The 26,546-nt window shown below is 44.7% G+C and overlaps 1 protein-coding gene and 1 long non-coding RNA gene across 3 annotated transcripts in view; one reads left to right on the top strand and one right to left on the bottom strand.

Annotated features, from left to right (window-relative positions):
- Positions 1–15,467, top strand: part of MYRIP (myosin VIIA and Rab interacting protein) — a 169,588-nt gene extending 154,121 nt beyond the window's left edge. For both annotated transcript variants that reach the window (XM_080673115.1, XM_080673116.1), the window contains exons 13-17: positions 4,743–4,904; positions 7,719–7,823; positions 7,923–7,983; positions 9,550–9,656; positions 13,717–15,467. In XM_080673115.1, the coding sequence (XP_080529241.1) occupies positions 4,743–4,904; positions 7,719–7,823; positions 7,923–7,983; positions 9,550–9,656; positions 13,717–13,749 (468 nt within the window). In that variant the 3' untranslated portion in view covers positions 13,750–15,467. The remainder of the gene's footprint in view (positions 1–4,742; positions 4,905–7,718; positions 7,824–7,922; positions 7,984–9,549; positions 9,657–13,716) is intronic.
- A 341-nt stretch (positions 15,468–15,808) lies between these two features.
- Positions 15,809–26,522, bottom strand: LOC308250455. The gene is made up of 3 exons (XR_013960844.1): positions 26,305–26,522; positions 19,646–19,782; positions 15,809–18,351 (listed from the first exon to the last, which is right to left on the bottom strand). It is a non-coding gene; the product is annotated as an uncharacterized lncRNA (long non-coding RNA).
- Between the last annotated feature and the right edge of the window lie 24 nt (positions 26,523–26,546).

Here is a 26,546-nt window from a genome sequence, read left to right as displayed (position 1 = left end):
GGTGGGGAGTGGGCATGGATGGGGCTATGCAGAGACTATAAAAGGGATGTGTGGGAATCCAGGTAGAGCATGGCCAGCACCATTGTAGGAGATGAGAGTAGTTGCCCACAGAACTCAGGTTACTATAACTGGCCTGCCCTGCTTCTCAGATAAGTCTGCTGGTAATAGAGTTTTCTGTCCTTCCATCTTGTGAGGACAGAAAGAATGTAGTAGATTCTTACGTGTAAATATCCACAATCATTGCTGAGTATTCCCATAAAGGTCCAATGAGAATTTTCCAGCAACGCATTCCAGGGGCGACACAGAGATTTGGACATAGCTGCTCAGGCCAGAGTCCCCATCAACAGCTAGCATAGTCCTGCCCACGAAACTGGTATCCAACCAAGTCAGCTGATTCCATCTTTGCGGACCCAGCTGACTGAACCCTGGTGTGGCGGTGCTCTAATGAATGCTATTCACAGAAACCAGGAACTGTTCTTAGAGGGAATTTTTGCTAAAAGTTGAAACAACAAATCAAAATACCTCAAAGTTTTACCCCCAAAAAAGCCAATCTCTGTTTCACTTTAAAAATTGAAGATTTTCTCCCTTTGGATTCCCCTGAAACCTAAGCGTGTGTTGATCAAAGCGCTCGCCTCACTCTGCTGGACTTTTTGTCACCCATTCGTCTCCCCTTCGATCGGCATCATTGACACTTGGGGTTAGTAATTCTTTGTCATAAGGGCGGTCCTAGACATTGTAGGATATTTAGTAGCATCCCTAGTCTCTCTCCGTTAGATGCCAGGAGCAGCACCCTCCTAGTTGTTTTTGTTTTTTAATATGTTTTTATTGATTTTTAGAGAGGGAAAGGGGGAGAGACAGAGAAAAGGAAACATCGATGAGAGGAACATCATCAATCAGCTGCCTTCTGCCAGGCCCCTCCTAGTTTGTTTGTGTTTGTTGTTGTTTTTTTTAATATATTTTTATTGATTTCAGAGAGGAAGGGAGAGGGAGAGAGATAGAAACATCAATGCTGAGAGAGAATTTCTGATAGGCTGTTCCCTACTGGGAATTGAGCCTGCAACTGAGCATATGCCCTTGACCAGAATTAAACCTGGGACCCTTCAGTCCACGGGCTGACACTCTACCCACTGAGCCAAACCAGCTAGGGCCCTCCTAGTTTTGACAATCAAAAATGTCTCTAGCCCGGCTGGTATGGCTCAGTGGTTGAGCATTGACCTATGAACCAGGAGGTCACTGTTTGGTTCCTGGTCAGGGCACATGCCCAGGTTGTGGGCTCAATCCCCAATAGGGAGGCATGCAGAAGGCAGCTGATTGATGAATCTCTCTCATCATTGATGTTTTTCTCTCGCTCTCTTCCTCTCCCTTCCTCTCTGAAATAAATAAAAAAATATTTTAAAAAAATATGTCTCCAGACATTGTCAAATGTTGGAGGGGGCCATGTGGGGAGGCGGGGGGCACAATCACCCGCAGGTTGGGAACCAGACATGTAAATTCCTATAGCACGGGGCCTGCTGGCTAACATCTGTAGCTCTCGCCCTTGGCCATGGCCTGGCGCACCCTGGAGGGGCCCAGAGAATGCTTATCTGAAATATGATTTCATCCGATGAATGGAGTCCTTTTGTGAAGAAATGATTACGCCTTATGTGCAGGCCTCCATTGCTTCACTGTGTCTATCATTCAGTTCGTTCAGTGCTGACCGTCCCCAAATGGCCCTGACCCCGGACACTGAACTGACAAGGTTGAAGTGAAGATACGGATCATTGGGAAAGGATTGCCTTTTTTTTTTTTTAAACAAAGTATGGTATAAAGAACACGTTGTGTGAAGTGATCGGGATTGAAATGATAATGGTCAGTCGGCTCAGCGTGCCTTTCTCTTCCGCAAGGAGCATGTTGGAGAATGTCCTTGTCGGAGCTTTCGTTTTAGAAGCTCTTTTCATGGTGCGTTATCTTTCTTTCCTTGGGTTTGTTAACACTCTCAGTGTGAAACGCACCCTCTCACCCCCTGATCCAGGATGTCCCCGATCCCAGCAGGGACGGAAGCTCACAGGCCAGGGTCTGTAATGTCCCGCTCCCCTGCCCAGCTCCTCGAGGCTGCCTCTCCGGTCCCCAAAGAGTTAACCGCCTTCCTCCTCCTCCTTCCCCTTCCCTTTCCCCGCTGCAGCTGCCAGTTTCACCTCAGAAGCAGCTCTGTCTGCGTGCCTTTGAACGTGAGGGGTCTGAGTCCAAGAAGGGATGGCTTTTCTTTATCTCTTTAGTTCACCCGACCACAGCGCCAGGACAGGCTGCTCCGCTCTGCGGGTTCCAGATGGAATCCATCGGAGCGGCAGGAGCGGGCAGGGCGGCTGCCTGGGCTGGCCTCTGGGCGCAGCGGACCTCATTAAGCCGCGCCTTTTGTCTGGCTCTTCTAAAGAGCGCCCCTCTTCCTCCCGCCTTTCCCCTTTGTGCCGAGGAGCCCGGGGACTGTCAGAAATAGAAACGGCGACACTTATTCTCGCCTTCTGAACATCGGCCACCACAGACCAGGACTCCTAGATGAAAGAGATCGTTGGCTTAAGAATGTTTCGCCTTTAAAAATGCCTCTGAAGGCTTCAGAGCTGCCTAAGATAAAAATGTCACATTCAGATGTCGAACCTCCCGTTTTCATAAACTGCCTCGTTCATCCATTTAATTAGAGGGAGGCATGGGGATTTCAGAATCCCCTTGTCTCTCGGCTTTGACACTTCTCACCTGCTGTTGGACCAGCCCTGTGAAATCGGCCCTTTCTTCCCAAAAGGCAGGAGGAACCTGGGCCAACCCCAGCCTCCCCAGCACACACAGTGGGGCTCCGGTTTCTGGGGTTGAATGCCTGGGTCTCTCGGTGCTCTTGCTGAGAGCTGTGAAGTAGAGGGCTCTATCGTGCCTGTTAGGGTCTGGCTGGACAAGGAGAGTTTCAGGAAAGGATGAGTAACTGGGGTGTGGTCAGGGTTAAGGGGTGCTGTAGCATCCAGAGAGTAGCCATAGGAGGAAGCCGACACCAGCCCTAAACAGTGTAGCTCAGGGAGAACTGGACTCTGGAAGAGCGCTCCCTAGTGGAAGCTGTCAGCATGGGGCCCAGGCAAGGAGGGAGCCCAGGAAGGCTAACTTCTGTCTTCTCCTGCCTTTGATATCTTGCTGGTGTCTCCCCTTGGCCCAACCCACCCCAGTCAGCAAGGGAGCCTTGGTGATGAAGTTCATGTGGACCAGCCCTATATAAAACAAATCGGGGCGGAGAGGTGGAAAATGTATCTAGGGATCAATAGAGAACCACTAGCATGACCATTCTTGGGCCTATGGTGTAAACACTAGGGGCCAACAAGGGCCACCGTGTGAGTGGGAGGGACCAGTCGGCTCCCTCACCCTCCCATCCCCATCTGAGCACCTTTCTTATTCTTATCTTTGCTAAATGACAGAGACAGCCTGAAATATCCCGTCATTCCCAGCTACAGAGGCAGTGGAGGGACCATCCAAACTTCCCTTTCAGCTCTGTTCTGTAACTCTCAGCAACACCGAATATGTTAGCCATGTAGTCTACAACCAGTGGCACCTGCCCCACCAGGACCCAGCTCTGCCCCAGAATCCAGAACCAGACAAGGGGTGTTGGTCCTCCTCTTCAAGGCTCTGGTAAACCCCACCGCACGGGAGAGCATGCAGCACTAGACCTGTGCTTCTCAGATGGTTCTCTGACCTCAGAGAGCAAGGAAAGAAACTCTGCCCCTTAGTGTCTTACAGCCCCCGAAAGTAGGTTTCCCGGAAGCCAAACCCAGTAAGATGCTCTAAGATCAAATAAGTTTGAGAAACCTGTGTACTCTTTCTAGGAAAACTGAGATACATGTTAGTACACGAAAGACCGAGACGTCCTACAGTAAAGAAATCTGCTTAATTCTCTTTATTCCAGGGGCTTTGACCACAAAGACCTTTTTTAATGAAACATCTATTCTCATCCCTTGAACTATTTTGAGAAAGACTTGCTGAACCAGGAGCCAGTCAGTGGAGTCATTGTCATCAGTGATTAGGGTGTGGAGAGGACAGACTACTCAGACATGGTAACCATAGTTTTCACCAAAAATGGGCCTTTATTAAGCAAGCAATTCCGGGTTAATGTTTTTCAGTGGGTTATATTTTAAGGTTAGAATAACATTTTCATTATATAACGTGCTAAATGTTGTTATTTCAGCCCTGCAACAGAACCAATGTCATGTCAACCTCGAACCACATTAATTCTAGTACCTGTATGTCAAAGTTTGAAATGTAAAAGTCATAACATTCCAAACAAGATTATCACAGCGTCACAGGGCAGGGTGGATTAAGGCATGGGGTCTGGCATCAGCCCTCCAAGAGTTCAAAACCAGGCTCCACCGCTTCACAGCTATGAGACCTGGAGAAGTCCCTGAACTTCTAGGACACAATGTTCTCACCTCTAATACAGAGATGGTACTAGTACCTCCCTCAAGGGTTTATGCCATGAGCATTAAATAAGTCGCACAAAGCCCTTGGTTCAGCACTTGGCTCAAGAAGTATATGTCGTTGTCATCATCATCACCATCATTGTCCTGCCGGCGCCACCACCTTAGCTGTGAGTGCCTGTCTAGCCGGTGTCTGTGCCAACCCACAGAATCTCTCCTGGTGCCAGGAAAGCAGGGACCCAGAGTAAAAGATGAACCTTCTGGCCTTTTGCTTTGTCTTGGGTCTGCAGAGCTGAGCTCAAGGCTGTGCCTCCTCTGCAGGTGTACCTGGCGGCAGGCACTGTGTACGGACTGGAAGGCCAGCTGAATGAGCTGGAGGATGCCGCCCGCTGCATCCACAGTGGCACTGATGAGACTGAACTGGCAGATCTGGAGGACCAGGTGGCCACGGCTGCAGCCCAGGTCCACCATGCTGAGCTCCAGGTAAGAACACTCCTCTTTGCCCAGATGGGAGATCGCCGGGCAAAAGGAGAGAGCACCCTATATTCCACAAGAATCATTTCGAAGTCCTTCCATCTCTCAGTTCCTGCATTTCCAGCTCAGTTGCATGGATATGATCCTTCAGGGTGGATTCCTTTTAAAGTGCAGCCTTTTTTAAAGTGCAGCCTTCCTTTGCCCAAACTATAGCCGTGATAACATATCAGACTTCTCTTTAAAACATATGCCACTTAGGGTTAGGGTTTAGCGGGAAGAAATATTATTTATGGATGTTTAGGAAGGTTTTGTTGTGATAATTAGTTACTCCTGCTTCCAAATTTTCCTAGGCTTAAATTATTGGAACCAAATTTTATGGCAGGAAATCCTGGAATCCCAAATATCCTATGTTTAAAAAAACAAAAACCAAAATATCCTATGTTTGAATGTGCCTATTAATTTATTATTCATGTCTGAATTTTACAATGTTGTTATTAATAGCTAATATTCAGTCTGCCTTACTCCGTGCCAAGGGTTGTACTAAGGATGCTGTCCACTGCATTATACAGTCACCGTGTGGGCGTTCCTGGGGGAAATCTCTCTTAACTCTTAGTGTCAGGAAAAGCGATTCTTCTGAGTGCTTGGTCTTTATCTTGTGGACATATCAGCTCCTACACTGATCTCTTTGCTTTGGCTCCCAGGAAACTCAAAGCAGGAAACTCCTCTTCTATCAAGTGTAAGGGTTATTGGGCATGCAGTCTTAGGCATACAGTGGAATATAACTAGATGGATGGATGAATGGATGAGTGGATGGAATGATGGATGAGTGGATGGATGGATGGATGGATGGATGGATGGATGGATAGGTGGATAGATGGATAATGGATAGATAAATAGACAGACAGACAGACATAGGCAAAAATCAACCCTCAGTAGTCTCCTCTCTTTTTGTCCTTTGCCCTATGGACTAAAACTTGAAAAATTAACCCCTTCTTATCCAGAACCTGGTAGTGAGCAAATCAGGAGGTCAGCAGTTTGCTCTCCCATTGAGCTGTCTCCCAGGGCCCTCGGAGCAAGGCCCTCTATCAAAACTGCTTCCAGACAAGATGGTGGGCATCTAATCCACACCAGTTGCAAATGACTGATAAAGGTTTAGCCTGCAACCTTTCTCAGAGGCTTGTGCAACTTATTGGACTGTAAACCAAAGCAGTGCAGCTCTCAGTGAAACTTGAGGAGTCAGACAGGAAGGCCTCTGGGAGCCCGGGAGGGGCAGGAGCAGGGGCTGCACAGCGGCCCCGTTGGTGGCTGGCTGCAGGACAGCTATCCCTACATTCTTTGACCAGCTGCCACAGGCTTGGCCTTCACCTACCTCCTCTTCTTTTTGACCAAGGCACCCCTCCTCGGGGCTAGAGGAAGCATCTCCCAAATTTGCTGACTTTTCAGTCCTTCTCTCTGCACTTATAGCACCTGTCCCAGTAGGCTCTGTCCAAAGAAGCCTTCAGTAAATGACGGTAGAATTAGAGCTCGTCTTGAGCGGCACAAACAAGTTGAGGGATGGGGAAGGCAATGGGGACCTCGAGGTGGCGCACACACATGGCTGCTGGGCTACGTTCAGGTTACTTGTTCCATGCCCCAGCACCACTCAGTCTGCGCCATGTCAGCAGGTCAACCGTGATCCCCACCTCCTCCCTCAACTCTGCCAGTCTTCTCCTGCCCCTTCCAGTGCCTCCCATGCCAGCCTTGGCACGGCCTCTGAGAACGTGGCAAGAGCAGGAACACTGGCATCAATTCCAATGTCTGCCCCAGACCAGCTGTGAGATGGTGGGTATATTACTTATCCCTCTGAGCCATGGTTTCCTCATCTATAAAACCAAGGAATGGTTTCCTATGTCACTGGATTATGAATGAGTTCATGAATGAAGCACACTTGCATGGTGACAGCACATAATAATGCCATTTTCTAAGAGTAGGGACTGTGGTCTTCTTTATCCCGGGGACAGGGATGGACCAGGTTCTTTCTGGCACTGAGTGGACCCTTGCTCTCTATTTGCCTCAAGACTGTTAGAAGGAAATCCGAGCTCCTTCTGACCTTCCGATGTTATAGTCAAGGAAACTGATGCCCAGAGAGAGGATGGAATTTCTCGATAGAGGAAATGGACTTGAGCTGGGAGTTGCTGGGCATCCCTCCTAAAACTCAGAGCTGTGGTTTTGGATTCATGATGCCATGGAAAAACGAAGCCGGACTCTACATCATACTTGCCTTTCAAAGCTCACATCAAGTGTTACCTCCCATGGAAGCCTCCCCTGACCACCCCACCCCCGATGGCCCTGGGCCAGGCTTTCCAACGGGCCATGGGCTTCCATTTATCCCTAGGGGTACTCTGACATGGCTGACAAGCTCTAGAGCCACCAACTAGAAATTTAAACTTACAAAGAATAGCCTGTGTTTTGTTTTCTCACTATAGCAGTAGATAGAGAAGTGCTTGGTAGAAGTTGAATGAATAGATGAGCATATATCAAAGCAGACTTGTTCCTTTTTAAAAATGTTTTTATTTATTAGAGGGGGGGGAGGGAGAGGGAGAGAAACATCAATTGGCTGCCTCCTGTACACCCCCTACTGGGGATCAAACCTGCAACCCGGACATGTGCCCTGACTGGGAATTGAACTGGTGACCTCTCGGTGCATAGGCTGACGCTCAACCAACTGAGCCACACCAGCCAGAGCAAAGCTGATTTATTCTTTACTGACCTATAACACTTTTAACAAAGCTTCTCCCCACCTGTGCTTTCTTCCTACTGATTCTGTCTTTCTGCTACATTAAGATTTCTGATATCGAGAGCCGGATTTCGGCCCTGACCATTGCAGGACTCAACATAGCACCGTGTGTGCACCTCACCAGGAAACGAGATCAGAAGCAAAGGAACCAGGTGCGTCTGTCCCTCACTCCTGTGGAAAATTTGGAAACTGTAGAAGATAACGTTTTCTGGCTTTGAGAAGGTGTGCTGAGTGCTATGTTCTGTTTGTAGGTACAAACAATAGACACATCAAGACAGCAGAGGAGGAAACTGCCTGCGCCACCAGTGAGAGGTGAGCGAAATTAAAACCACAAAGATACCAAAGAATTAAGCGTGGCTCTCTCACTCTGATAACTCAGAAATCTGAGTTTGAGGACCAGCTCCAATGGGACGTTCTCACCTGGAGTTGCTCTTGTGGAGGGTCTTTCTCAATTTGGATCCCCCAAGCAGCAGACAAGGATATGAGTGCAAGTAGTTTATCTGGGAGGTGACTGCAGTAAGCACTAGTGGGGAAGAGAGAAGTGACTCAGAGAAGAAAGGGAAGCACATACTGCTGGGAACTTCCGGGAGACGGTGCAGACTGCACCTCAGAGTTTCTTGCCCAAAGAGTATGAAGACGAGGTATTTCAACTCCCATCATCACTGGCTGAAGGTTACTCCTGCAGGGCATTCGCTTCCTGGTACTTCTGACCTGCCCCATGCATGGGCAATGGAGAGTGGCAGCGCTTGCATAGGATGTGTCAGAAGGTGCTGGAACAGTGACTGTCAGGGAGATGTGGGCAGGGCACCCAAAGCATCTAACTTGGAAGGGAATCTAGTGATGCCAGGTGTATCACCCTTATCCTCTCATTTTCAATAATTTCTCTGGATTCAGGAGCCACATGATGATGATGATGCCAAAGTAGAAATCCTAGATCTACAAATTAGAAGAGTAGGAAGTCAGCAGATATATGCTGAAGTCTTGGTTCCGCCATTCATTATTAGACAGTTACTGAATGACTACTTTATAGTCCGCCAAAACTTATACAATTAAAATTTATTATAGATCCATGACACCTGGTTTGAAAGCCTTAGGTCAGTATGTGTTTCAGAATTTCTTGGACATTAGGGGAGGGGGAGGGGTGGAGAAGGTAAAGGGATTAAGCAATACAGATTAGTAGGTACAGAGTAGTCACAGAGATATAGACCACGGCCTAGGGAATATAGTCAATAATATCGTGATAGCTATGTGTGGGGCGAGGTGGGTACTTGAAGCATCGGGGGAACTCTGTAAAGTACATGATTTTCTAACTACCATGCTGTACATCTGAAACGAGTACAGAATAATATGGAATGTAAACTGTAATTGAAAAGTTGAAAAAGAAAGGTAATATGATGTATATACTGTATAATTTATAACAGCCTTCCCACCCACACACACCCCCAGCCATGGTGTCGGGCAGCATCTGATAAACACATCAATATCCTGGCAAGAAGGCGTGAGAATGTTCACACTCAACGGGGTGGACAAGGACTTTAAAGGGCCGCATGTCCATTCAAGTTACATTTTGCCCAGATAATTTTGGCTCCAAAGTTATAAATATATGCACTTTTCAGAGGATTTTATATTTCCGAATGGCAAATAAGAATTTATGAACTATATTAGATTATCTCTAAGCTACCTTTCCCCAGAAAGCTACTAATGATACCCTAGTTGGTTCATTATGAAAAATGAACACAAAATAAAGCCACAGTCAGACCTGCGGACCAGAATGAGATTCCAAGTCCAGAACACAAGCCTGGGTAATCTGGACACCTGGTCTTTCTTCCTTAACCATCTGCCCAGCTCTGGGTGACATTCTCACTTGTTTCCTTTTAGCTGAAAAAATGGAGGTATCTTCAGTGACCAACACAAAAACATTCAACCGCAACTTCATTCTCCAAGGCTCCTCGACAAACAGGAAAAGCACCACCAAGGACTTGATGGTAAAAGTCATCTCTGTCCTAAAGCCCATCTCTTTCCCTGGAGATGGTACCTCCATTCTGTAGCCCTTCTGTCTGTGGCTTCCCTGGTTGAGCCCCAAGACCCATCCTTTCTGTGTGGTCTCCTGGCCTGTCGGTGGGGGTGATGGGGATCTAAGAGAGGTGACGAACACCCTGTCGGGCATTGCCAAACTCTTTGCTATATGGATACAGCCTCGCAACTGCATATCCACCTCCTTGTAGGAACCCATTTTGATATAAGAAAAATAAAGATGTGGACACATGGATGTAAGGTCGGGTTGAGGTGCAGGAGTTTTTATGCTGTTTTTGAACCATACTCATCCTTAAATTTCCCATTAGCCACTAAGGTCCTGAAAAAAGGCAGCAACTGCCCCTAAATGAGGCAAAGAAAGGGACAGAAGATAATTTGCACAAACCCTGGAGGTCATATAGAGGTCAGGGAATAATAGATTTGCCTACACACCAAAATAGGCTTCAGAATTTTGGCAAATGCTTGATGCTACTTATAAGGGATGTGACTATCCAGCTAAACTGCCTCAGTGGTACCATTATGCTACGGGCAGACAATGTCTGGAGTGACAAAACCAAAGCAAGGACAAGTATAACCTTTGGCCTTTTATGCATCACCTGTCAGTCCCTTCCCCGTCCTCTTCCTCCTCACCTCCTGTCTCCTGAGCGCACCGGGTAATGGGTAATGGCACAACGCTAGCCCTGCCCTTTAGAATTACAGCCACTGCATCTTTAGGCACCACATGGCCGCGTGCAGCCCGCTGCCTTTCCTTCTGCGGCCAGCCATTACCCCTGACCTTTAAAGTCCAATTACCTTGCTCCCGGCCGTTTCTTCAAAGAGCTAAAAGATTCATTATTACACTAAAAGGGCAGACCACTAGGGCCGGGGAAGAAACCTGTTATAAATCAGGTGGTTAAAAATAAATTACCTTTCATGGAGCTAGATCGGTGGTTGCCAGGGGCTGCGGGGACGGGGAATGGGAAGCAATTGCTCAGTAGGTGAGAGGTTTTACTTTACAGCAAGGGGAAGCTTTTGAAACCACACAGAGGTGGTGGCGGCACACACTGTGAACATACTTAACGCCACTGAATTGTTCACTCCCAAAGGGTTAATTTTATGTGAATTTCACCTTAATAATTGTTTAAAATAAATTACCTTTAAATAACAGGTTAAACCTGAAAATATGGACAATATTTATTAAAGAAATGCAAACAAAAATGGAAATACTACTTTCAAGCAAAGTGGAGTTTAAGACAAGAAGCCATTTGCAGAGAAGACAAGGAGGGAGGGTGTTTTAATTTTGGTGAAATAAACTTGATAACTCATGAGCCTTCCTTGCTTTGGCAAACAATAGAGCAAGACAATTTATTATCCCATGGTTGGTGACTTTAAAATTCCCTTAATTAAGATATTTATTTAACTGTATACTTTACAGAAGGTTCACTTTCTTTCCAGCTATCGATGGGCCATTTATAAAAACTGATTTTATACCAGTTATAAAGAAAATCTCAATAAATTCCAAAAAGTAGTCAGTATAAAACTACCTGCTGTGACCCCGATGACAAAAATAATCTAGAACAGTACACTGTTGAGTAGAACTTTCTAAAATAATGGAAAGGCCACATGTGGTAGCCACACGTGGCTACTGAGCGCTTCAAATATGGCTATTGCCTTGGAGGAACTAATGTTTACATTTTCATTTAATTTTTAATTAACCTAAATGTAAATAGCCACAAGTAGCTAGTGGCTACCATACTGGACAGGGCAAATCTAGAAAATTAGAACAAAAGTAAAAGTAAACAAAAACCCTATTTTGATTTATAAAGCATACACAACTATACATTTATACAAACATACACATGTGCACACTCTGACACACACATTTCCAAGGAACTATGAACTAAAGAGAAAAGTAAATCCACAGAGCACTTAGAACACGGAAACATTACATATATTGAAACAGATGGGATCCGTATAAAACTACACTAGTCATATTTATAATATTAAATGTTTTCTTTGTTATTAAAGAAGCAAAATTAATGAAATAAGGCATTGAATTCCAGACATCAAAGATAAATGCAAAAACCAATTAATTAAAACCAGAGAACTATAGAAATTATCATAATTGAAGAGTTTGTCCTTTGGTAAAATACAAAATAGAATTTCTTTGTAAGCCAAATCAAGAAAAAAAAATAAAAACATGAGACTATAAAAGAGATGTAAATTTTTAAATATATGTGATGTAAATCTATGCTAATAAATTTTAAAGTCTTGATTCTAATAAAATCAGAATATTAGTGAAAAATAATTAAAGAAATAAAATTTTTTAATTGATTAAACCTTCAAAAAAAGATTCTCTGGCTAAGTGATTTAGCTGATAAATTTTGAAGTTAATTCCCATGCAATATAAAATGTTTCAGAGCAAAAAAAAAAAAAAGAAACTAAAAGATATGTTGTGAAGCTACTATAACCTCAAGTACCAAAGCCTGGCATGGCTGGTAAGTGTGTACACATGCTCCATGTTCACACACACAACACACACATATTCACACACACACATCCACATAGACATACACACAGACATACACAAACCACACACTAATTGTATTTCTTCAGAGAAATGATGCATACTAAGTAAAATATTAGCAAATTAGACACAGAAGAACATTCAGTAATAAATTACCAGATAAATTTTACAGGAATGCAAGGATACCTTTAATATTGAGATATTGATTAATAAGTCACATCAGCCGAAACCGGTTTGGCTCAGTGGATAGAGCGTCGGCCTGCGGACTGAAGGGTCCCGGGTTCGATTCCGGTCAAGGGCATGTACCTTGGTTGCGGGCATATCCCCAGTGGGGGGTGTGCAGGAGGCAGCTGATCGATGTTTCTCTCTCATCGATGTTTCTAGCTTTCTATCCCTCTCCCTTCCTCTCTGTAAAATATCAATAAAATATATTTTTTTAAAAAAATAAGTCACATCAATAGTTCAGTAAGAAAAGTCATTTCTCCCATTAATTTATGGCTTAATCCAGTTCTTATAAAAATCTCAGTGGGACTTTTTTAAAGTTCACGTAGGAATAAATCAGAAAGAATAGACAAAATCATTTTGCAAAGTTAAAGTGATTTTCCTGCCAGATTTTCAAACAAATTAAAAGCTGTAAAGCAGCGTTTTCAACCTTTTTCACCTCAGGGCACACATAAACTAATTACTCAAATTCTGCGACACACCAAAAATATATATTTTTTGCCAATCAGACTAAAAAATAGGTATAATTTTGATTCATCACACTGGATGGCTATTGTTGTGTTGGCTGTTATCATTTTTTATTTGACAATCTAAGGGAAGGGCGGTCAGCGCCCCTGACTAAATATTCAGGGATTGCATGTTTTAAAAATCCTTGCTGCATAATGGTAGAAAATTGCTTCTTTAAAGGAATTAGTGATGAATGGAATAGATTAGAAAGCTCAGATACAGTGCAGGCACACAGAAAATGTGTTGTGTGAATCTTTTAAAGCATTAGGAACTAGTAGGGAAGGTATAGATTTTCCTCTTTTAATGTGCTTGGGAAATTGGCCAAGGGGGTGGTAGTGGGAAGGGCACCAACTTGCCCTAGTCCAGCGGTCGGCAAACTGCGGCTCGCGAGCCACATGCGGCTCTTTGGCCCCTTGAGTGTGGCTCTTCCACAAAATACCACAGCCTGGGCGAGTCTATTTTGAAGAAGTGGCGTTAGAAGAAGTTTAAGTTTAAAAAATTTGGCTCTCAAAAGAAATTTCAATCGTTCTACTGTTGATATTTGGCTCTGTTGACTAATGAGTTTGCCGACCACTGCCCTAGTCCATATACCCAAATAAATTTCAGGTGGATTAAAATGCACATGGCAAAAAATGCACCACTTTTTAAATATTGTGAACCATTTCACTGGTCAGTGAGCATGAATACCTTCTGTGACATAAAAGCAGCAGCCGTTTTCCATCGCCTCGCCTCCCTTCTGCCACGTGGCTGACCGTGTGCTCATTGTCTCGCCTCAGGAGCCCACTCTGGAATCCGCTGTGATGTATTAGTGCCACGGAGCTCCACTGCCAGTGACCCACTGCCTCCGGCGTACACGACAGTGCCTTGACCCAACAGCCATTGAATACTATATGGATCTCCACCTGAGGAGAGGGCCTGGGGAGCCACGGTGCACAGGGCTGTCCTGATACCTCACCCAGAGAGCGGTCCCAGACATCGGCATGGCGGTCTTGCCCGCTCTCTGCCTTAGGCTCCCAGGAGAAGCCAGGACGGAAAACCGAGATGCTGGCTTCCAACAGCAGAGCTCCACGTCCAAAAATGCATCATGTCCCTGTCTGCTTTGCTGTGTGTCGTCTTAGTGATTGTTTTTTTTTTTTTTTTTTAATCCTTTGGATTCAACTAGAATGACATATCAACAATTTGTCCAAAGAAAAATGGTTGGGTGGGGGTGGGGGTGGAGGGAAGGGAGATGGGTATTTTCATTTAATTCATTATCAATTCTTATTAATCTCTCACAAGCATCTTATCTTGCAAATGCTAAGGGAAAAGGTGAAAATGCCCCCGTATGAGCACTAGGGACTGTCACAATTAGAGAGTGCTCGCCCATCAAGGATGCAGGTCTCCCTTCAGCCACCTCCTTCCTGCTAGGCCCCCAGCCCACCGCACCACCAGTCATTCCCACTGCTTTGCGATCACCAGCCACAGAATAGAAAGCTCTGCCTCATCCATGCCATGCCCAGGCCCATTTGAAACTATGGCTCATTGAGAATTTAGGCTCTTCCTTGGGCTTCCTGAGACTTTCCCCACTCTGGAGTGGAGAGGGGCTTGAGAAAGCCCATCACTGGCTTAACTTTAGGGCACTGTCCAGAACCAATGTGACATGGGTTAGCGATGACCGCCTCTAAATGAGGTGTAGCTCAATGCATTATCGCAGACTATAGCCACATGAGAAAATGTTGTCCTCCAAAATTTACTTCCCAATAAATATTCAGCCGAAGTAGTAAAATGACCATAAAGACAAAAATAGTTAAGGAATAGCCAGAAAACTTACAGGACAAACTGAATTTAATGGACACAGTTGACACTAACTCTATGTTTCAGGTCTCAAATGCATGACTATGTAGACTGTGTTTATAAAAGCAAATGGAACTGGAATTTCACTCAATCGATCATTCTGCTAATATATTCTGAATCTAAGGAAGAATGCAAAGATGGGAGGCAAGGGAATAGTATGACCGATGTTTATTATTCTTCTCATTTTAATCCTTAGAGCGACCCTATTCAGTAGGTATCGCCATTTTTTAGATTTGGAGACTGAGGGCCATCGACATTAATTTGCAAAGTCACAGCTGTAAGCTAAGTATAATTAGAATGCCTCACGCTGAAGAGCCTCCCTCTGTCTCTGTGTTGTTTCCAACGTCTATGTTCTTCTGCTGGTAGGCACATTCCCAGACCTGACTTGCTGCTGAAATGTGTGTTGTGGTGCATTCCTGATGGGGGTCTAACTCTCTTCCAACAATTATTCTTGCTGATGCTGTGTATGTCTTCTCCAACAGAAATAATGCCTTTGAAATAAAGTAAATCTTTGGTCTTTTGTTCTGTTGGTATGGTTCAAAGCAAACAAATTCAAATTTGAAAAACACAACAAAACAGATCTGGTTCCAAATAGAACGTTTTCTTCAGGAGGCACGAAAAGCAGCTATTGTTGTGTTACAGTGTTAAAATATTCATTTTTCCTTGACGAAAATGTGTACTGTGTGAGCCTTGCAAAAAACAAAAAAAAGAAAGAAAAGAAGAAGCCTGCTCTATGGCTTTTGAATTTTTATAAAGGTTTCCTTGTGCCAAAAAAAGTGCAAAGATTTAATTTACTATTAAAAACCATAAGTATATGTTACAGTTCCAGAAGAATTATTTTGTCATCAAGTGATTTTGATCTTCAGTGTCAATATTTATATTTAGATTAATTTTTATAAATGAAAATATTTTAATGGTTTGAGAAAATGAGGATGACAGGACCATTTCTTTGATGGCTTCTGAAAGTTATGCTTGCCTTCATGTTATATGCACATCGCCAAGAATTACTGTCAAGAGACATGATAAAGAAGTAAAAGTCATTTATGAAAATAATGTTTGTAGGTATGTGATTTTTGTTTTGTTTTTGTTGTTGTTGTTGTTGTTTGGTTAGGAAAGGCTGGGAGAGAAGAGGGGCTAGGGAAAGAAGTCAATGGTTAGTCACCGGAGGGGCCAACATTCAAAGTCACGGTTGCCCCATACCCCAGTCCTTCCAGTCACCTCTCCATGGCTTGTTCTCCTGAGAACAGAACTCCCAGAAATCACCTCTACTGAGTGGTCACCCAAGTAAAACCAGCAATTCTCCGAGCAGGGGATCAGAGTGAGGGCATAGGAGTGGTCGTGTGATTTTGCCTCTTAGGGGACATTTTTGACCGCCATATCACGGAGTGGTCACACAGTGGCTAGTGGCCAGGGATGCTCCTAAACATCCTACAATGCACTGGACAGCCCCCCCAACAAAGATCATCCGACTCAAAATGTCAGTGGTACCAAGGCTGAGAAGACCCTGGAGGTAAGCCTGGGCATCCGTGGAGAAGCCCCTGCCAGTCTCTGCAGGGACTCTGTAGCTGAGCGGGAAACAGGTCAGGAACTCCCCTGGAGTCTTGCACAGGCTCAGGGCAGTTGTTGCTCCTCTGTGTCTGGCCCATCCAGAACACTGAAGCCAGACACTGTCCCCCGCCATCCCCGCGTAGGAATAGGAACCCTCCACTAACCTGAAATGAACATGTGAATGAAAACACTGTAAAAGGCAAGAGCCTTCTCTGCCTGGTGGGCTAAAGCAGTCCATAGAATCCCCTGTAAAAACACAGATTCATGAAGAAATCCCATCAACCCCTGTTCTCAATCCACCTTTCTCTGCACTGCCATTAATGTGCCTGGCACAATGATATTTGCTAAACACTCCCGACAAACAGGCTCACATTGAAGTTGACAGGGCATTTCAGATGGGTAAGGTGGGGAAGACAATATCAGTAGACACATCTGAAATCCTCTCCAGGAAGCATTTCCTGGCCAGAATTCCTGATTTCGCCATCTTCCCACTCCACATCCCCTCCCCATAAGGTAGCAAGACAGTAAAGAGGGACTAGTTGTCCTCAAGTTACCTGAGCACTCAGCCTCTCTAACCCAGAAGCCCCAAAAGCATGCACTGAGCAGCCAATCTCTATGGACCACCTGAGTATTCTAGAGAATCCATTTGAGTCAACAATTTGAGTATCAAGAGTGATTGAAGCAATGCTAAAAAAATATACAGCTCTGCTTGCCTCTGGGTAAAAAGGAACAGTGTAAAGATAATGTTTTCCCCCAAGAAATAAGTGCTTGATTTTCCATGACACACACACACACACACACAAAATGTGACCCAATATTCAAAGCATTGAAGCTGCCAGAAAAAAAACTAGGCCCCACTCTTAGACTTTCTACTTACCAGGTCTGCGGCCAATCACCTCATGTGTAAAATGGGGTCACAGATCCCTTCCTCATGGTGTTGTGAAAGGTTGAATGAAATAGCACATGAGAAACCCCCCAGCAGAATGTTTGGAAACTATAGATACTCAACGCTCGTGTCCTCCTTTTTCTCTTAGGATAAGAAAATCACTAAATTTCAGCACCATGACTTATTATGCAAATTGCTGTGCCTCAATTTTTCTATTGTTAGTAGACAAGATTATTGTTCTTCCAATGTTCACTCCCTCTAACCCCCTAATTCTGGGAGGCGTGCACTACCCCGCTCCACCGAAGTTGGGCTTGACCCTGCCACTTGCCTTTATGGTTGACAGAGCATGCTTCTTTGTCTTAGTCTGTGCAGGCTGCTGTAACAAAATACCAGAGACTGGGCGCTTTATGAACAACAGAAATTTATTTCTCCCAGTTCTTAAGTCCAAGATTAGGGTGCTGGTTGGAATCCGGTAAAACCTGTTGCAGACTGCCGACCTACGCTGTTTCCTCACATGGTGGAAGAGCTCAAGGGATCCCTCTAGGGCAGGGGTGGGCAAACTTTTTGACTCGAGGGCCACAATGGGTTCTTAAACTGGACCGGAGGGCCGGAACAAAAGCATGGATGGAGTGTTTGTGTGAACTAATATAAATTCAAAGTAAAGGAGCGGAGGGGAGAGCAAGAGAACCGGATAGAACAGCCGGATCCGGCCCGCAGGCCGTAGTTTGCCCACAGCTGACCTAGGGCCTCTTTTAATAGGACACTTCCCCCAAGCATGAGGGAGGAGCCCTCACGACCTATCGCCCCCAAAGGCCCCACCTCCCAATATCATCACCTTAGGGATTAGGTTTCAATATATGAATTATGGAGGGACACAAACCTTCAGACCATAGTATTCTCCAACCCTTGGTTTGGACTTGGCCATGTGACTTGCTTTAGCTAATGAGATGTTAGAAGAAGAAGAGGTACATAAGGAGCTTGAAATATGTTGATGGAGTTGGGTTTGTCCACTTACATGTTGCCATTCACCATGAGAACATGCCACAGGGAGCCCACTGGTCCAAGGAACAGACCCAGACTCAAGATGCAGCTTGCAGCGAAGCTCAGTGAGCCCAGCTGAGACAGCAGAGCCACCTCAGCCAACCTGCAGACATGAACAAGAATAAATCACTGCTTTATTAAACCATCAAAATGTGGGGTGGTTTGTTTTGCAGCAATACTACCTGAAAAGTTAGTTTTACCATCTTAGTTTAATCCTTGTGTTAGAGATGAAATGAAGATGAGTATCAAAAGTAAACCCAGGGCCCTAGCCGGTTTGGCTCAGTGGATAGAGCATCGGCTTGTGGACTGAAAGGTCCCAGGTTCGATTCCAGTCAAGGGCATGTACCTTGGTTGCGGGCACATCCTCAGTAGGAGGTGTGCAGAAGGCAGCTGATCGATGTTTCTCATCGATGTTTCTAACTCTCTATCCCTCTCCCTTCCTCTCTGTAAAAAAGCAATAAAATATATTTAAAAAAAAAAAAAAGTAAACCCAGGTGTCAATATTATGTAAACAGACATTGTGCTATTTATTTTTGACGTTTCATAATTTATGTATGAAACTTTGGTTACATTTTGGGGAGGGCATCTATCTATCTCAATGTGTGCTTGTGTTGATCTCCCACAAAGGTTCCTCTATTCATTGAAATTTTTGATAAAACTTTCAAGTACAGGAGACATTTGGTATAATCCTTTAAAAATAACTTCTCGCATGATGGCTGCTCTATTTTCTCCCAGAAGTATTTCCCAGACAAAGTTTGCATTTGACAGAACAGTTGGTTGCGTGAGCCTTCTGTCTCTGCAACTGAGTTATAATTATGATAAAGTGCAGGTAAATAGAGTTGCATTTTAAAGAACTCTCTAAGGACTGGAAAATTTTAATATCCACTTCAAACATTGGAAACCTCAAAGAAGTTATTCAGATGGATCCCGTTTGTTGGAATCCAGTCCTAAAGTAGAGAAAAATTTGTTTTGTATCAAAGCTATCACGTTTGATAAAGATGAAAGATTTAAGCCCATGCCTCTCAAACTTTAATGTGCAAATTCTGATTCAGCAGGGCTGGGATGGGGCCCAGGATGATGCCCGTGCTGACAAGCCACACTGTGAGCAGAGAGGTTCAGTTTCTGACAAGCTCCCGGCTGATGCCCGTGCTGCTGGCCACACTGTGAGCAGAGAGGTTCAGTAGGGTCCCTCTGAGAGTCCCCTGCAGAACTGAGGCCCGGTTACCCACAGTGCTAACCTACTTGTTCACTGGTGCCACTCCCGTGACGTTTCCTCCCTTCATTGTCTCACGTCCCCCTCCTCGGCATGTGTCCTGGGGTCACAGTCTGCTCTGGAGAAACCCCAGAGCGTCCCCTGCAGTGCTCTCACGTGTCGCATGTCTTTCTCCCACACTGACCTGAAAGCTCCCTGAAGACAGAGTGGCATGTGTCCCGCACAGAGCCTGGAACTGAGCAGGTGCTGAAAACCAAGCTGGCTCACCTGGAGGGCCCCTGGTGGTCTGGCTCCAGGCTGTGTAAGTTATGTCAGGCCAGTCTAGGAAGGGAGACAAGACACAGAACTTACCATGTTGGCATCACCTTCAGAGAAGGATACACGGTCAGACCTGGGCAGAGTCGTATTGCCCAGGCAGGCGGGAGGTGGCGGTCAAAGATCTGTATGGAAGATCTCAAATCCACATCTCTGGCTTGTCCTGCTGCCTTTCATGTTGTCTCATGTCTCCTTAAAGTGCCTTTTTGTTCCTTTATGTTGGCGGGATGATTCACTTAGGGTTTGAAAAATCTCCCTGCTATGGAAGTTCTTGTATTCCCTTCCATCTTGAGAATCTGTATTATACCTTGAGGCTCTTCACCATGTGGGAGGGAGGGGGATCAGAATCCCCTGCGTGCTTTCTAAGAACACACACCAGCCCTCCTGAGAGTTCCCACTATCTTGCTCCCTAACCACGACCCTACCCAGGCCCAAGGCCATAGTGAGGCGGCAGGTAGGTGCTCATCAGTAGGAGGCAGACCGAGACCAAGCAGAAAGGGAAGGAGGGGAGGAGAGGGTAAAAAGGCCCCCAGGTTTCTCACCGGGGCTGCTGGGTCAGTCGCAGCTCCATTAGCTGAAACAGTAGAATCAATATGGGAAATAGAAGCTTTTGCTTTTGCTCTGAAGTTGGCTCAAATTTTTGTTTGAACTGATTTTGCCATCTCCACACGTTTTAATTAGCTGCCCTGGAAGACACCTAAAATGGTCATTCTGAGTAACTAAGAGAGGTCGTTCAGGGTCTGGCTGTACATTTCCACCATTATCTGTAACTCAGCATCCCAGCTGTACAACAGGGTGACTGAGTTATAGCTAACAATTGGTGTTTGCACGACATCCTAGCTCATGCATGAAGACGAACCTCATTCCATCTGTTCTTTCTGCTAATGGTCAGTGACGTTCCCACAGGCTAATTACAGCAATTATATCGAAAATGATGTGTTTATTTTGAAAAGCCAGATTTGGTTTTTGTGACTGGGTAGTTTTAACAAATACACAACTCTTTCTAAGAGGGTGAAGGTCTTCACTCTTTATCATCTATTTTTAAAAAAAAAAACAACACAACACATGAAATCCCTTCCTGAAGTTACCATGAAAAATGCTATTGAGGATATTGTCTGTTATATTGCCTGGGGTCCTTTATTTTTAATTGTGGAATTATACTCCAAGAAGCAATGACATTGCCCTCCAAAATCTGTTCTGTTACTGACAGCTCTGCAAATTCTCACGTTTTGATTAAGGAGCATTATTATTATTATTAAAGAGGCCTAATCCACAACGGGAATTAAGGTGAGCTGAATTAAAGAGTAGACTTTTTTACTTAATTTAATGTTTTATTACTGTGTTGTACACCTAAAACACTAATATTGTATGTCAACTGTAATTGAAAACGTATTTTAAATTGGTTTTCCTATAGTCTCCTTGTCCTACCCAAAGATGCTTTTGGTGAAGAATAGCTTCCTATTTTTTTTAGCTCAAGGAGAAATTCTAATGCATTTCCTTTTTGCCCATAACTTATTGCAACCAGAGTAACCCGAGTAGAAATGAGCTGAGACCCTCTCTGATCTCATGAATGTTTGAAATTCGTCCCCTCTGTTTCGGCTCTGACCCCTCATGCTAACACCATGACGCCACTGAATGCAATTATGGGCAGAACTATCCCCTGTTGCTGACTACCAACCACTCCTAACCCAGCCCCTGGGGTGCCTACTTCCTTTCCGTGGCTTCCAGGCCACCACCATCCCCTGATTTCCCTCCTGTTGGAAACATTGCATTTGCACAGTGTGGTAGACAAGGAGCCAGCAAAAGAGTTGGAAATAGTGTGATCAATGATATGGAAAAAGGCCAAGAGAGTGTGATGTCATGGAAGCCACGAGAAGAAAGGAGTCGTTCACTTCATGCAGTGCTGCGGAGGGCGTCTAGTAAGATAAGAACAGGGAGCGGCGTTGGATTGGCAATAGAGAGGTCAAGGAAACTTGACATGAATGGCCTCAGCGTAGCAGTGGAGACAGAGGCTTGCATGGAGGGCTGGGGAGGAATGAGCCCTAGCAAGGAAAGGCGTTAAGACCAAGGGAGGCTTTGGTTTTTGTCTTTTTAAGATGAAAGGTTCTAGAGAATAGTTTCATCCTGGTGGATTTAATGCAGAGAGGAGGGGGGGAGAGAGAAAAAGAGAGAGAGAGAGAGAGAGAGAGAGAGAGAGAGAGAAGAGAGAGATTATAAATGCAACTTCCTTGCTGAAACCGGTTTGGCTCAGTGGATAGAGCGTCGGCCTGCGGACTGAAGGGTCCCGGGTTTGATTCCAGTCAAGGGCATGTACCTTGGTTGCGGGCACATCCCCAGTGGGAGGTGTGCAGGAGGCAGCTGATCGATGTTTCTCTCATCGATGTTTCTAGCTCTCTATCTCTCTCCCTTCCTCTCTGTAAAATATCAATAAAATATATTTTTTAAAAAATCTTAAAATAAAAATGCGTATATTTATAAAAAATAAATAAATAAATAAATAAATAAATAAATAAATAAATAAATGCAACTTCCTTGAGAGAGCAGAAGAAAACTGGGATAATTCATCTATTTTAACAACAAGGCAAAGGACAGTGGTACAAATGGAGGGAGGTCTAGAATTTGGTGTCTGGGTGAGGTTTGCCCCACCTGATCACTTCAATGTTCTCATTCAGTGTGAGCAAGGTCATCAGCTGAGGATGAACACAGGGGAAGGAACTGGGATTTGAGGAGAGAGAACATGTGAGAAATCACCAGTGGAGAGAGAAGAGCCCCGGAGGAAGGGCAGTACAGAGTGCGGAGCCCACCGCCCGTCTGAGATCTGGGTTCCCGAGTTTAGGATGAGGCTGGCGGAAGAACACAGAGACAGGGCATGGGAACTGAGTCCCGACCCGGTACCCGGCACGCACTCTGTACGAGCTGTTACTCTTCTCCCCGTGAGTATTTCTTTATTGTTTGCTTATAAGAGATGCACTCCTGTCAAAAAAGAATCAAGATCTGGGGTGAGGTTGTTTTACGAACATTACAAATCCATTAAATACAGACCATGTTTACAATGAAGTAAGATTAAAGTCATGAAAATGTAGAGCCTGTGGCCTAAGAAACTGACAGAACAGGAAGAGGGTGCTAGCAATTAAACGGGATTTTATGAAGATGCGGTGCCACTGATCTGCATCTGGATGTGGCTGTTCCCCAGCTCTGGGCAGCCCTGTAATGTAAGGTCATGTGTGGTTGGCCTGGGATGACATACAGTGGTGGGCGGACTGTGACATGGTTATACTGAATATATACAATAGCTGGTGGCTCAGTTCAAAGAGTAATAGAATCGATTAAGTAGCTTTTATATTAAAATGAACTAAGAAAAGAATTCAGGGAAGCTATTATTACATTGAAAATATCAGCATAAAAATTTGAGACTCAGAAAGGTCAATGGTCTACCCTTGAAATAAGAAGCAACACTCTCCCGTATCACCCATTTCCAGAAAATTCTAGGGTATCAAATAACACGCAGCTTTCACCCCCACACTGTGGTCTTCTGCCCTTCCCTCACTGGGAAAAAAGGGGGGAGGGGTATTCTTGGAGCATAGAATCACATGATCAAAATCAATTTTTTTTTTTCACCTTATTGAGATGACCATAGAGCTTATGTCCTTTAATCTGTTGATATATTAGGGTACGGGGGGACCATCTCTTCACATTGTGGTAGAGTATCCTTTCTGTAACTAGAAGTTAAACCTCAAAAACGAATACTCTGGCTTCCCAAAGGTATACACAGTAAGAATCCCTTTTCGAAGAGCTTTTTGGAAGATGGCTGGCTCATGACTCTTGATTTCTACCTTTCTTTCCCATGCTGTCAAGGGGGCTCATCGCCTCCATCTGAGAGATGCTACGTCTCCACCTCCTCTGCTCAAGATCACCAAGTCTCCATTTCCCTTCTGAGTGTCCCAAGGACTCTCTGACCTTGCTGACTAAAAGGCAACTCCCAGGCACGGTCTTGGTTATATTTATGTTGTAAAGGCCTGTTACTCTGATGTGTTAAAGGACTTGGGGTGTGAGGGTTCCTCAGCCCCCGGCTGGTGAACAATTCTCTGCAGTTAAGTAGGTCTCCGGGGACATGATTTTACTTTTGACCTATGTGAATACTGATAATGAGTTTTGCTGTAACAGAATTCTATGTTCAATGATAAGTAAAGGAATTAAACCCTTCTTACCATGTACGTAAGGTTTCAAGCATTTCGTGTATGTCACACATTGCTAATATAACAACCAAGTATGACAATTCAAGGTTTTCACTCACTTCTAACGGACCTGAACACTACTGAGTGTCTAAAAGGTCTAGAAATACAGTGTATTTATTGTATTTTTTCAGAATAAAAATAGATTGGACCTATTGCTTTAAATTTACAGGTATTTCACCTGAAAAGTTTTCTGAAAAAAAATATCATTACAGTATATTATTTGAAAACGTAACAAATAAATGTAACTAATAAGCTCTGTGAATCTCACTGAGGCAGTAAAAAGAGAGCCTCTTCCCGTTTTGTATGTGTGGGGGGGATGGGGCAGGGATGCGGGGGTGGGGGTGGGGAAGAGGACAAACGATGGATGAAGGAGGACCGAAGGCCTCACCTGACATCATGTCCTCATGACCAGCAGGTATCAGAAACAGCTGCATAAAACCCACCATTGTCCTCAGGGCAGGCACACTGCTGGGTGCTGTGCAATACATCACAGTGTCCCCTTTATGAGGGCCCAGAAAAATATCCCCTGTGCTTCAGGGCCGGGCAAAGCCATTCCTCCTGCACAACTGGTATGTTCTCACCCTGTAGACATAAGGATTTTCTAACTCATTTCTCTCTCTCTCTCTCTCTCTTTCTCTCTCTCTCTCTCTTAGCCTTTAGGACAGGAAAAGCCAGTTTGGTGTCTATCTCTAGCTTCGGGGGCTTTTATTTTTCAACTATTCTACTTTTTTTTTTTTTTTTAATCTTCCCTGATTCCTTTAGTCCATACTATTGTGCTCTGCTAGCGATCTAAACTTTCTTCTGAAATAAGGCAGGATATGATCACCTTAAACTAGACTGGTACCATTCAGAACTAAAAATACTAGGTTTTAAGTATTTTAATTCGCCTTGTTTTGCAACCAGCTCTAAAACTTCACACCGTAGTTTGGATATAAATGTGTTGTTCATTTAAATCAGGGCTAGAGGACCAAAAATGTAGTTGGATTCCTCAGAATTAAGAATTTAATTTTTTTAGGCAAATTACTTAACCTACAAAAGCCCCCATTTCTGCATCTGTTAAATAGAGTAATAACTACATCATAGAATGGCTACAGATTAATAATATTGTATATAAATGTTATAAATGTTACAACAGCCAAGTAGTAAGCACTAAATGGTGCCTATCACCAGCTTTAATTACAAAAGATTATTAAATCCATATATTCTAAACCTGGGGTCTGCAGATCCTTGTCCATGGATAAATTGTGGGGGTTGGGGAGAAGGGAGAGAATTCCTAAAACTAGACAGGAAAAAGGATTACACCTCCATTTTCACTAACCAAAGTTTAGTAATTCCTTCGTTAGGAATGCTGGGGACATCACAGTAGTATTAGAAGGACCTGTTACTTTGCCCCAGTAAAAGTCACAGATACATTCCTATTTCTGATGTTTCAGATATCTCAAAATATCTGTAATCACCTTTTGAAATCCTAGTAGTTAGACATACTGCTAGATCTTGTTAATGCAATGATAAAGAAACAATACTATGTTACCAATGTATTGCTTTTAAGTTCACTATAATTGGTTTCCTTTGTAACCCTAGATGTTTTATTTCATGCACTTAAAGCATACTCTGAGAAGGGGTCCAGAGGCTTCACAAGACCGTCATGGCATTAAAAAAAAAAAAAAAAAAAAAAAAGTTAAGAATCCCTACATTTTAGTCTATCTCTTCGCTTCCAGAAAGCCAACCATTGAGCCCCCTTGAGGCCCGCTAGGGCGAGCCCATTCCCAAAGTTTCGGTTGGTTTTGCTGTGTGTAGCTTGATACAGTCTCTGGTACCTGACTCTCCATCAGTTAACCTTTTGGAGGGGTTCACCTTCACTTTCTATAAGGCACCTATCCTGTTCAAGGTTCTGTGTTGAAACCGATAGGCTGGTTTTCTGGTATGTTCGCTTGGCACATCCCGACCCCTGGGAGCTTGCTAGATTTGCAAATTCTCGGGTCACACCCTGACCTCCCGAAACTGAGATGCACGCAGGAGTTTGAAAACCACCGCGCTAGGGAATTGGGAGGCGGCTCAACCCTCGGGGGAGGGAGGGAAGGCTCCCACCTCGAACCTCAGTGGGACTAATGGGGCTCCAGCAACGCGGGCGGGGGGCGGGGGAAGGAGAGGCTGGAATTCCGATGCGGGAGATGCTGAGGGGCAGCCATCGAGTCAAAAGGAGGGGGCTAAGGGTTTGTGCTCCTGCTCCCCAATTTTATTACATTATCCCGGCCTCCAGGGTGACCGATGGAGAGTATCCCCCAGCACTGACCTCTCGGTGCCACCACTGTACGGTGAGGAGAGCCTGCGAGCGCGCGGAAAGGACAGCCCAGACCTGGGGGCTCTCGCGGGTACCTCGGCACCCACCTGGACCGTTCTGGTCCTGCGGGTCAGCGGTGGACCGCGAACTCCCTGCTGGGAATTGCGGTTCCGGAAGCCCACCGGCCCCAGGCTTTCCGAGCGCTGTTGCCGCTGGGAAACTACAAGTCCCAGAATTCCTGGCGCGGGCGAGCA

Source organism: Plecotus auritus (genome assembly GCF_963455305.1).
Source record: "Plecotus auritus genome assembly, chromosome: 6".
Taxonomy (NCBI): Eukaryota; Metazoa; Chordata; class Mammalia; order Chiroptera; family Vespertilionidae; genus Plecotus; species Plecotus auritus.
This window is presented reverse-complemented; position numbering and strand designations above follow the sequence as displayed.